General features: G+C 50.8%; 1 protein-coding gene across 2 annotated transcripts in view; it reads left to right on the forward strand.

Moving 5' to 3' along the window:
- The first annotated feature begins 9,087 nt into the window (after positions 1 to 9,087).
- Positions 9,088 to 12,861, forward strand: part of LOC118232890 (thrombospondin type-1 domain-containing protein 7A-like) — a 47,157-nt gene continuing 43,383 nt past the window's right edge. For both annotated transcript variants that reach the window (XM_035428111.1, XM_035428112.1), the window contains exon 1: positions 9,088 to 9,509. In XM_035428111.1, coding sequence (XP_035284002.1) covers positions 9,398 to 9,509 — 112 coding nt within the window. In that variant the 5' untranslated portion in view covers positions 9,088 to 9,397. The remainder of the gene's footprint in view (positions 9,510 to 12,861) is intronic.

Raw genomic sequence — 12,861 nt, forward strand, 5'->3', positions numbered from 1 at the left:
CTGGAAGCTCGTACAGGGGGAATGGGAAAAATGCCATTCTGGCTCTGCGAACTCATACAGAGGGAATGGGCTGATCGCCATTCTGGCTCTGCGAACTCATACAGGGGGAATAGGGTGATCGCCATTCTGGCTCTGCGAACTCATACAGGGGGAATGGGCTGATCGCCATTCTGGCTCTGCGAACTCATACAGGGGGAATGGGGTGATTGCCATTCTGGCTCTGCGAACTCATACAGGGGGAATGGGCTGATCGCCATTCTGGCTCTGCGAACTCATACAGGGGGAATGGGTGGTTAAAGAGACTGGACTATAGCCAGAGGGTTTCATTTCCTGGGTGGGCCAAGATTGTCCTCTCCCGAGAAGACGTCGGCCATTTTGATTGGCCAGTATTGTCCCCAGTCTTTCGTGGAGACTCCTCCCCCCACCAGTGGAAGATGGGGTGCAGTCAGAGGCCAGTGTAAAGGGGTACAAACACATCCCCTATGGCATGTGCCCCAAAATCTCTGGGAAAGCTTCTCATGGATTGAGTGATGCATGTATAGGTCACAGGTTTGATTCCTGGGTCAGACACGACCGTTGTACCCTTGAGCAAGGTACTTCACCTGCATTGCTCCAGTTTATATCCAGCTGTATAAATGGATGCAGTGTGTAAATGCTGTGTAAAAAGTTGTGTAAGTCGCTCTGGATAAGAGCGTCTGCTAAATGCCTGCAGTGTAATATACGTAATGTAGACATATACACTTTTCATCAGCCAGATGAAACGCTGCACCTCTTGCATGCACTGCAGTGTTTGCGACGTTGCATGCAGTCGCATTAAAGCATTCCCATCGCGTGTTTGAGCGCGTGTTAGCCTGGTGGCGCGACACACGCTCGCTCGTTAAAAGGGTCGTTCGGGCAGAAAGGACCTTTGACCTCTACAGGGCTCGGTGACTGGGGAGGGGAGAGGGGCGGGGGGCTTTTTGGGGGACTGTCTGCGGTTCATAACCTGACACTAGAAGCAGAACCCAGAACGGGGGTTTCCCCTTCACCGCCACCCAGACCACCCCCTTAGCCCGCGGGATGGCGGTAACCACGACTACGCCGCATGCTCCACTTTCCCGCAGACTGTAAACAAGTCTGCGGCGTGGTAACAGTCCGTGCTGCCGTCTGATTGGCCCTTGTCGTGGGGAGGGGAGAGTTGCGTGACTCCGCCCTCCCCGACCCCAATCTGGGTGGGGGTGGGGGTGGGGGTGGGGGGTGGGGGGGGTTTACTGTCTCCGGGAAGGAATGCGCTCCTCGAAATCTGATTGGCTGATGGTGAGGAATGGAGAAGGGGGTCACTGGGACTTTGGGGGGGGGGGGGTTGTGAGGGGTGGGGGGGGGGGGGTTGCAGTGGATGGAAATGGGGCGTTTAATGACTGTATGTTTGCAATGGTTGATGCCCTCCAACCACTATTAGACTCACAGATCCTCTGATCTTCCTTTCTGTAGGGTCCCGTCACATCCTAAATTCCTCATTCTGTCTGTCGCCCTCTTTTTCACTCTCATTCTCTCTCTCCGCCTCCCTCTCTCTGCCTCTCTCTCTCTCTCTCGTTTCTTGGTCTTAAGGGGAAATTAATACTGCTGTGAATCTGAGCTCACGGAAGCCACTGAAGAGAGTGTCTCACAGAGTTTAGGCTGCAAGGGAACATGACCCCCCCCCCCCCCCCCAGGCTGTAGCCTTATCGCATCACCCCTGTTCTCTGGGGGTGACCAAACCGATAACCCGCCTCCCCTCAGCACTGCCCCCGGGCCTCCTGAGACCCCGCCTCCATTACAGCCCTAATCCAATCAGCTCCGGACAAATGAACTCCATTAGCGGGACCTGTGTGTGTGTGTGTGTGTGTGTGTGTGTGTGTGTGTGTGTGTGTGTGTGTGTGTGTGTGTGTGTGTGTGTGTGTGTGTGTGTGTGTGTGTGTGTGTGTGTGTGTGTGTGTGTGTGTGTGTGTGTGTGTGTGTGTGTGTGTGTGTGTGTGTGTGTGTGTGTGTGTGTGTGTGTGTGTGTGTGTGTGTGTGTGAGTGCGTGTGTGTGTGAGTGTGCGCGAGTGAGTGCGTGTGTGTGTGTGTGTGTGTGTGTGTGTGTGTAGTGTGTGGGGTGCGTGGGGGGTTGTGTGTGTGCATGTGTGGAGTATGTGTGTGTGTGTGTGTGGGGGGGGGGGGGAGTTGTCTGTGTGGGGTGTGTGTGTGTGTACATGTGTGGAGTGTGTGGGGGAGGGGAGTTGTCTGTGTGGGGTGTGCGCGCGCTCTTTTCCACACAGTCGCCGTGGCGATGGTACCCACCATTGTAGCCTTTCACCCGACAAACGTACGCATGGTCTGCCTTTGGCGAGAGGGGCTGTGACCTCACAGTCAGTCGCCGTGGGCGACGCGACGCCCGGCGACACGCTCTCTGCTCGTCCTCCATTCTGAGTAAACACGCAGGCCAGACGTCCAATGGGTGTTTTTCCCGGCTGCGGATTGGCTGTGCTGTCAGGTCCGGCTGCGGATTGGCTGTGCTGTCAGGTCCGGCTGCGGATTGGCTGTGCTGTCAGGCGTGTGGTGAACGATCTCCGCCCCACAGCCTCTTCTGCGAGACGGCACTGGAAATGCCCTTCTTCTCTCCAACAAAATGAGACCCGCGTTGAACGCCATGGGGTAGGCCACCGTGGCCAGATTCAACCCAGAAGTGCTGATGGGTGTATCGGGGCGGCGGTGTAGTATAACGGGTAAGGAGCTCGTCTTGTAACCTAAAGGTTGCAGGTTTGATTCCCTGGTTGGACACTGCTGTTGTACCCTTGAGCAAGGTACTCAACCTGCACTGCTTCAGTAGATATAATGATACTGGTGAAACACTCATTGAGGTTGAAGTGGGTGGGGATGGGCCCATGGGCTGAGTGAGCTTATCCAGCGTAGGTGTGCAGAGGGAAGGCCCTGGTCTGGCCTCTTCCCTCGATGTCTGCAGATGCCTGGTTTTTCGGGATATCCAACCCAAAGAGTTATCCTGGGTCAAAATGCAAAATGGGAGCCAAGGCAAGACGAAGGTGCAGCTAAATTAAGTCTTATTGTTCGGCTTCTTAGCACCATTGTTCTGCGGCTCTAGTTCACTCCCTGATGAAGGCCCGGTAGCCGAAAAGCACGTTAGAGTGTTTTATCGTTTCTGTCAGGAACGTGCCAAGCGCAATGAAAGCATTTTAACTTCATAAGGGCTCGGGTGTCTCGCTTCCTGTTTTGCTTTTTTTGATTCGCGTTTTTTCATCCCCACCAAAGAACACCTCCCTGCCACCAGAAGCTCTTTTTCTTTTTTCTTTTTGCAGTGTATCCACAGAAGCCTCCTTTATTCTGCTTGGTTATCCCGGGTTTCTTAATTCTGGGTTATTTATGTGCTTTTTCCCCCAGCACAACAAAAGGAACCGATTTATTCACGCTTTGACACCCTTTGAAAAGAAAAGAAAGAAAAGAAAAATAGCACTTCTTTTTTTAAAACCAATATTCAGAGCAAAAAAATTCATTCCGGTATTCAGGACAGAATGCTTTTTTTTGTGCGCTTGTGCATTTCGGTTAGGGGTACGCTTCACGGAAATTTCTCTGCGATCTTTTGAAATTTCCCTGGTGTCACAAGCGGAATTCTTTTCTATATATATATATATATTTTTTATTTTTTTTCTCATCCGAAGAGGGATTAATTTCAGAGGCTAATCCGCCGTCTCCACCGTACGTAGCGCTGCTTTTGTGGAAGCGAGGACGGTAAACATGGATCAGAGAGCTCGCTTTCACAGATACGCAGAGTGCGCCCAGAGATCAGAAATCACATTGCGTTATGCTCAAACCCACCCGCCCTTCGGCCTTTCGAGACCTCCTCCTCCTCCTCTTCCTCACCCTGCTCCTCCTCTTCAGACGACGACCCGCCTTGCCTCAGTGTCCCTTGCTTTTCTCACCTCTTTATTTTCGTTAAATGGTCCTAAAAGGATTAAGATTAAGATTGTAAATGATGCCCTATGATTTAGGTCTTGGTGAGGCGCATGATGGCTAAGTGTTTAATTACTTTACGAGGTTCGTGTTGTTATTGTTCTGTCATTATGTACCACCGAAACCCCCCCCCCCCCCTTGCCCCCCTTTGTGGTATTTGCATATCTAAATTGGCCATGCCTGAATGGGTTTGTACACCCTATACGCCCCCCCCCCCCCACCCCCGTACTCCCCCCCTACCCCTCTCTAGCACCAGCTGTTCCTGCTTTGATCTGTCGAGGGCCACCGGGAGAGGGGATGTGAGTATAAATTGATCTCTGAGTGGGACGTGGTGTTAAATCCCATTTTGCATAAGAAAGGAAATCAGTCAGGGAGCCAACCGATCAATGGATCAATCCTATTCAAATTAGCATCTTCTGTTCATTTATTGCAGTCTATGAGTGGTATGGAGGCAGAGCAGCAGTGGCTATTGCAGTGAAGAGTTCCTGTAATTAGTGTAACACACTGAAGAGTCCCCATAATGACTGTTAAAAAAAGAAATGTCCCCATAATGACTGTAACACACTGACACGTCCCCATAATGACTGTAACACACTGACAAGCCCCTATAATGACTGTAACACACTGAAGAGTCCCCATAATGACTGTAACACACTGACAAGCCCCCATAATGTCTAACACAGTGCAGAGTCCCCATAATGACTGTAACACACTAATGGGTCTTTGTAATGACTAACACAGTGCAGAGTCTCCATAATGACTGTAACACACTAATGGGTCTTTGTAATGACTAACACACTGCAGAGTCCCCATAATGACTGTAACACACTAATGGGTCTTTGTAATGACTAACACACTGCAGAGTCCCTGTAATAACTGCCTTCAAATGGGCTCAATAAGAACATCAATGAATACGCAAAATGAGTTGACGCCACTGGAGTGCAAACGAATGCAGATTAGTCTGTATCCTCGGCATAATAAACTATCCAGACAAATGCCTTCAGCCGGCCTGTCAGTGCTGAGCGGAGACGGTATGAAATGTGCTGCCTCTGCCATTAGAGCTAATGTCAGCCGAGACCGACGTGTCTGTCTGCGGAAGAGCAGAGCTCTGTTGTCAAGTCCTCTGATGGATCTGAGCAGAAACAAACACAGAAGCACTTCGGGTCTGGGTTCCTGTGCTCTTCTGCGATCTCTGGGAGTGCTCCAGTTTAGAAAACTGAAAGTGACTTCAGAGTTATTGAAAAATAACAGAAGAGTAATTCGAGGGAGGCTTAAAGTGTTTGATTTTTCTTTTTGGAGAGGCTTTGGCTGTCACCTGTAAAAATGGCTGTTCGTGCCCTTGTGTCTGTATGAATTACGACCAAAACCTGAGTGCTGAGTCCCACGTACTGCAGAACGGTTTGGTTTTGCACCGGGGGTTGAAATGGTTTTGCTTGCCATGCTTCGAACGAAATTTTAATTCAGTTTGAATCGTGAAATTAATTGATCAAAATGATTGATTGGAGTGAGAGGGGAGACCCAGTACCAAGTTTGGGAACCCCCACCCCCACCCCCCTCCCATTAACAGGATTAGGCGCCCTGCGGACGGGACGGTCTGGCCGCGCTCTGTGCCGCCGGCTCGCCGTCCTTAATCATGCGCGTTAATGGCACCCGTGCGGCGGCGGCGTCGGCGGCTTTTGTCCTGACGCAGCGATAAGAAGCCCTGAGCCCCGACTGAACCACGCCGCCCACGCAGCCGCCGTCAGCGCTCCCCCGTCCCGAGCCCCTCATCGCTCCCCCGTCCCAAATCCCTCATCGCTAACCCGTCCAGAATCCAGCCCGAATCCGGCCCCAGTCCTGAGCAATCTTTCTTTGTCTCTTTCGCTTCTCTTTCTCTCTCATTCTCCATCTCTCCCTCAAACACACACTCATACAGACCTGCATACACACACAAACACACACACACACACTCACATACTCATACAGACAGACACACACACACACACACACACAGACAGACACACACACACACACACACACACACACATACTCATACAGACCTGCATACACACACACACACACACACACACATACTCATACAGACCTGCATACACAGAGAGAGACACACACACACACACACTCATACAGACCTGCATACACACACAGAGAGAGACACACACACACATACTCATACAGACCTGCATACACACACAAACACACACTCACACACACATACTCATACAGGCCTGCATACACAGAGAGAGAGAGACACACACTCACAGACACACACACTCACACACACACACATAGTCTCACACACACACACACACATACTCGTACACATAGTCACACACACACACACATACTCATACAGACCTGCATACACACACAAACACACACACACACTCTCCCTCAAACACACATACTCATACAGACCTGCATACACAGAGAGAGAGACACACACACACACACACACACACACACACACACTCACACTCTCACACACACACACATACACACACAAACACACACACACACTCTCCCTCAAACACACATACTCATACAGACCTGCATACACACAGAGAGAGACACACACTCACACATAGTCACACACACATACTCATACAGACCTGCATACACACGCAGAGAGAGACACACACAGACACACACACACACATAGTCACACACAGACACAGACACACACACACACACACGGTGATGTTTTTCTGGAGTCTGGGACATTAATTACCCTGGTGTCCAGTGTTGATGTGATAGGGTCCTGAGTGGAGGTCACCCCCATTTTGATTTCACCCTCACCTGACAGTGGGGTCGTGACCCCTGGGGATGGAGGGAGGGGGGCTGGGAGAGGGGAGGGGGGCAGGGCATTGTGCCATACGGTGCATACCCAGGGTTGGGGGTACAAGCCAAGCCGTGAAACCCCATTAGCTGCTGTGCTAATTAACCTCATGTAAACCACCTGAGTCGCCACATGACAGGTTTTTTGGGGCGCTCCTTGTGGGATGGGTTTATGACAAGGGGGTGGGGCTAAATCCTTGCTCAGGCTGATGATTGGTCTCCAGCGTGAAGGTGACACCTCAAGGTCAGCCCTGTAAACGCTGTTTCTCAAGGCGCCTCTCTAAATCACGCTTTGTAAGAGACGGAGCTGGAGTCGGACACGAGAGGTTCGACGGTCCCTGACGCTGCTTTTGTTGTGATCAACAGCGCAGTCTTGCCACTTAAAAAAAACTTCTAACGCTTTAATTATGTGTGTGATCAAACAGGAAGAGAACAGCTCTGACTTCTGGACATTCAGATTTTTAAAAAGCAACTACAGCCCCATACATCTGTCTACTCCTCATTTAAACATGTAGCATTGATTTAACTACAGTGTAACGATGTGCACATGACGTACGTTTTACATGTCTAAACATTGAACTGCTTTGTACTTACGCAGCCAATTGGGGGAGGTTTTTTTGTAGTTGTTTTCTGCTGTGACTATATACCCAGGGACTTTGTATGGCAGTACTACAATTCGCTTTATCACTTCCTGTTCATTGCCATACCCCTTCCTGTTCTGAGGATATGCCATTGTTTATTTTCTTATGGCTATATTTATGTATCATGCCTAGATGACGATAGTTCAGAAATAATATCTTGCCTGTTTGTACTGCATGTAAACAGTGCTTGGGACATTTACATATGCAGAAATCGTAACTCATAAGTCTTATTTCAACAAGCCATCAACCAGTACTGGACCATACAGCCCATTGTTTAAATATAGAGGATACATTCTTGGGTTCTTGCAGGGTAAATACCCATGGTTTGGGACAGTTAATCCCCAGGTTTGGAAGGGTAAATCTCCGGGTTTGGGACAATAAATCCCCAAGTTCGGAAGGGTAAATCTCTGGGTTTGGAAGGGTAAATGCCCAGGTTTGAGACCGTAAATCCCTGGGTTCCTGTAGGGATGTGATGGGGTTTGAGTTCCTGCAGGGATGTGATGGGGTGTGCAGAATGCTGTGGGGTTTGAGCAGCTCTGGGGGAGACAGTGAATACTGGGTGTGAAAGTTACCCAAGGTCACATCAATAATTCATTTGGGTTTGTAATACACACATTTAGCTGCCCCCCACATCCCATTCAGTAATATCTCTTTCTCTTTGCCTCTCACACACACACACACACACAAACACACACTCTTTCTCTTTGCCTCACACACACACACACACACACTCTCTTTCTCTCTCTCTCACTCACGTGCACACACACACACACACACATATACACACACACACACACATGTGCACACACACACACTCTCACTCACATGTGCACATGCATGCACGCACTCTCTCACTCACATGTGCACACACAGACTCTTGCACAGACACAGGCACACACACACACACTCACACTCTCTCACTCACATGTGCACACACAGACTCTTGCACAGACACAGGCACACACAAGCATACATCTGGTGTTGCAGACTCCGTCTCTTTGCTGATACAGGAGAACCTTACCTCCCAAACCCCCACCCCCCACCCCCATCCCCCTGTGTCCAGCTGTCTGCTGCCCAGGCTGATGAGGGAGAGAAAGAGAGAAAGAGAGAGATGCAGAGAGAGGGGTGGGTAAGAGAGAGAGGCAGAGGTGGGGGAGAGAGAGAGAGAGAGGGGTGGGTAAGAGAGAGAGGTAGAGGTGTGGGGGAGAGTGAGGGGGGAAGAGAGAGAGAGATGCAGAGAGAGGGGTGGGTAAGAGAGAGAGGGGAAGAGAGAGAGAGAGAGAGGGGTGGGTAAGAGAGAAAGGCAGAGGTGTGGGGGAGAGTGAGGGGGGAAGAGAGAGAGAGATGCAGAGAGAGATGTGGGGGAGAGTGAGGGGGGAAGAGAGAGAGAGATGCAGAGAGAGGTGTGGGGGAGAGAGAGAGGCAGAGGTGGGGGAGAGAGAGAGAGAGAGAGAGGGAGAGAGAGAGAGAGGGGGGGAAGTGAGAGAATCAGTGGAGGGAGTGAAAAGGGGGGGGTCAGCATCCCTGTGCGCAATGAACAGAGAGAGGGAGTGAGGGGGAGGAGAGAGAGAGAGAGAGAGAGAGGACGCGAGGGGGAGGAGAGAGAGAAAGAGGGAGGGAGGGAGGGAGGGAGGGAGGTGGTGCACACAAGGCACAGCAGCAGCAGACTCAGCAGCCGCGGTGAGGGACGGACGGATCTATTGTTCCCTCTCTCCTCTTCTCCTTCACTGACCCTGCGTCCGGCCCTGGATTACCCCTCCTGGGGGAACTAACGCACCCCCCCCCCCCAACGCCAGCGGGGACAAAAGGAGGCACGCTTCTCTCCGTCGCTCCTATCGCTCTTTTGCTCTCTTTCTCCGCGTCCTCTTCCCCTGCGCGGTCTCTCCACGCCACTCTTTCTCTTTCTTTCTCTCCGCGTGGGACTGCGGACCGGGCCGGCGGGAGGAGGGCGGGGGGGCATGGCGAGGCTGCTCTGCTCTCTGTGGGGGGCGGCGCTGCTGTTTTGGGGAGCCCGGGGTGCCCTCGCTCAGCCCGGGGGGGACACCATGCCCGCGTACCTCTGGCAGACAGGTAAGGCCATCGCACAATGCAAGCTCCTCTTTCTCCGTCCCTCTCCCTCTTTCTCTCCCCCTCACTCCCCCTTTTTAGGTTTAATTCTCTTTTTCTCTCCCTCTCTCCCTTTCTCTCTCTCTCTCTTCCTCTGCTCTCTCCTTTTTCTTCCTCCTTTTCTCTTTCTCTCTCTGTCTCCCTCGCTCACGTGCCTGCCTGTGCAGTCATTCTCCCTCATACAGAGCATAATAAACACGTGCTTCTCTCTCTCTCTCGCTCTCCCTCCCTCTCCCTCTCTCTCTCTCGCTCTCTCTCTCTCTCTCTCTCTCTCTCTCTCTGAAGTGTCAGTGATGAGGTCCCCAGTAGTGATCTTTTCCCAGGTTTTTGTCCGCCCTGCTCTGTGAAACGTGTGTGTTTGGCTTCAGTAGTGTGGCTTGAGCCCTTTTATTTCCTCCATTGATAAAAAAATAAGTTTTTATGTCCCCCTTTATGCCGTAGGCGTCCCCACGTTCCCGTGTGGTGCTCAGTTTGGTCCTCACGTGTTCAGAAATGTGTGCGCAAAGCCCAGATTTAAAAGTTTGGCGTGATTTTGGCGATGAGCGTAACCGCGGGAGACCTGGCGGCTGGTCGACACTGCGGAGAGGGGGTGGCGGTGCAGTTTTGGCGATGTAGCGGGCTGCCTGGCCCGGGACGAATGCGCTTCTGTTCACTGCGATCTGCGCTGGGAGTTTGGGAGTCGCCCCCCCCACCCCCCCTGCCCCCCCGGGGATCACGGGAAGGGGGTTGGTCTTCAGAACAGTCTCTCGGAGCAGAGCGCGTTTCTACCGGAAAAAAAGAGAAAACTTTTGAGTCATCGTGACAACGGACTGCAGCTCTATCGAGAGAGGTGTGCTTGCGTGTGTGTGTGTGTGTGTGTGTGTGTGTGTGTGTGTGTGACAGTGTGTGAGTGTGTGTGTGTAGATGTGTGTGGCTTGTGTGTGTGTGTGTGTGTGTGTGTGTGACAGTGTGGGAGTGTGTGTGTGTGTGACAGTGTGGGAGTGTGTGTGTGTGTGTAGATGTGTGTGTGTGTGTGTGTGGCTTGTGTGGGTGTGTGTGTATATGCATGTTTTTAGGTTAGCGTGTGTAAGGTGTTTAGCGTTCAGAAGGCCAGTGTTTCTTCCTGTGTTTAAGAGAATGAAAGGGGCGTGTCCCTGCCCTTGCCAGGGCCAGCTCTGTATTTGTTAGTTTTTCTGGGGGGGGGGGGAGGATGTCCCCCCCATAGTATCAGCCATTGGTATTGGGGGAGAGGTGAGACCACATGCTTCTGGGGGGAGGGGGGTGGTTGGGGGTGTTACCTGTCACCCGGTCAACCCAGTGGAGTCAGGGATCCAGTGCAGTGGATCCTGTTTTGGTACTGTATCTATGGTGTGAGTGGGATCCTGTTCTAATGCTGGATCTTTGTTGTGAGTGGGATCCTGTTCTGGTACTGGATCTATATCTATGGTGTGAATGGGACCTTGTTCTGGTGCTGGATCTTTGTTGTGAGTGGGATCCTGTTCTGGTGCTGGATCTATGGTGTGAGTTAGGATCTTGTTCTGGTACTGGATCTATATCTATGGTGTGAATGGGTCCTTGTTCTGGTGCTGGATCTTTGTTGTGAGTGGGATCCTGTTCTGGTACTGGGTCTATGGTGTGAGTGGGATCCTGTTCTGGTGCTGGGTCTATGGTGTGAGTTGGGATCTTGTTCTGGTACTGGATCTATGGTGTGAGTGGGCTCCCTGTCTCAGTCTTTCCCTGCTTATCTGCAGCTGGATTAGTGCTTTGGGCTGAGGAAGAGGTGTCATTTTTTTTCTTTTATTGGCACAGCTGCCTCTCCGCCTGATAAATCCCCCCTGCTTTCATTTTCAAATAAAACCAGAGAATTTCCATTTCGTGTGAAATTCAGTGATAAACTGTTTTTTTGTTCTTCCTGGAATGATTGCTGTTTCCAGATAAACGCCGTTCTCACTTTCCTGAGCGCGCGGTTGTTTGTTCTGAGATGAGTCGGCTCTGTTGTCACCTGTGTGCTTTAAACGCATCATCGCTTTCATAGGAAACGCTATCCTGTTCCCCTGTCTCTGAAACACTGTCCTGTTCCACTGTCACTGAAACACTGTCCTGTTCCCCTGTCTCTGAAACCCTGTCCTCTTCCACTGTCTCTGAAACGCTGTCCTGTTCCCCTGTCTCTGAAACCCTGTCCTCTTCCACTGTCTCTGAAACACTGTCCTCTTCCACTGTCTCTGAAACACTGTCCTGTTCCACTGTCTCTGAAACCCTGTCCCGTTACTCTGTCTCTGAAACCCTGTCCCGTTACTCTGTCTCTGAAACCCTGTCCCGTTACTCTGTCTCTGAAAAGCTATCCTGTTCCACTGTCTCTGAAACGCTGTCCTGTTCCCCTGTCTCTGAAACACTGTCCTGTTCCCTTGTTTCTGAAACACTGTCCTCTTCCACTGTCTCTGAAACCCTGTCCTGTTCCCCTGTCTCTGAAATGCTGTCCTGTTCCCCTGTTTCTGAAACCCTGTCCTGTTACTCTGTCTCTGAAACCCTGTCCTGTTCCCTTGTTTCTGAAACACTACCCTGTTCCTTTGTATAAAAACACTGGCGAATAGAACTGTAGGGTCAATCAGAAAGAACAAGAATTCAGAGAATATGACAGACGAGTTGTTGAATTTCTTTTTCACGTTTCTCCTCGGATTAATTCAGACGTTCGCCCGTTACAGGGCTGGGGGAAAGTGGGGCAGAGCGAAACCACTGTGAATGGGAGAGGGGATTTCTTTTCCCCCTATATGAACCTGTGCTCCAACACTTTCACCTCTGGAAAAATGTGCATTTTCACCAGTCTGACAGTCTTTTTGAATCAGTCTGACAGTTGTTTTTTTTTTTTTTTTGGACATCAGTCTGAAAATCTTTTTGTATCAGGTTGGCAGTATTTTTGCAGCAGTCTGACTATCTTTTTGGCTTTCCGTTGCTTTCAGATCTGTGCTGTTCCTTGTTCCTTGGTTTTGTAAGCTGTGATATCTGGTATTATCTGTGTGCCATTATTTATTTATTTGTTTTTTTTTTTTCATGGCTGTTGCTACTATCCAAAGAAACATCTCAATGAATGTGTCAGAGCGAGATATTCCTTTACATGTAGGCATTGAGGTATGGTGGGCATGGACCCATCAGAATCACTGCAAAAGGGCTTCAAGCTGCATGAACAGTGCTGCTGTATATACGGCAGCCTAGTACAAGGCTGAGGTCAGCACAGCTTGGAACTCAAAGGTTGTGGGTTCGAGGCTCAGTCGCTGTCGTACCCTTGAGCGAGGTGCTCGACCCCGATCACTTCAGTCGAATACCCAGCCATAAAAAATGG

This window comes from Anguilla anguilla, chromosome 8 (genome assembly GCF_013347855.1).
Source record: "Anguilla anguilla isolate fAngAng1 chromosome 8, fAngAng1.pri, whole genome shotgun sequence".
Lineage (NCBI taxonomy): Eukaryota > Metazoa > Chordata > Actinopteri > Anguilliformes > Anguillidae > Anguilla > Anguilla anguilla.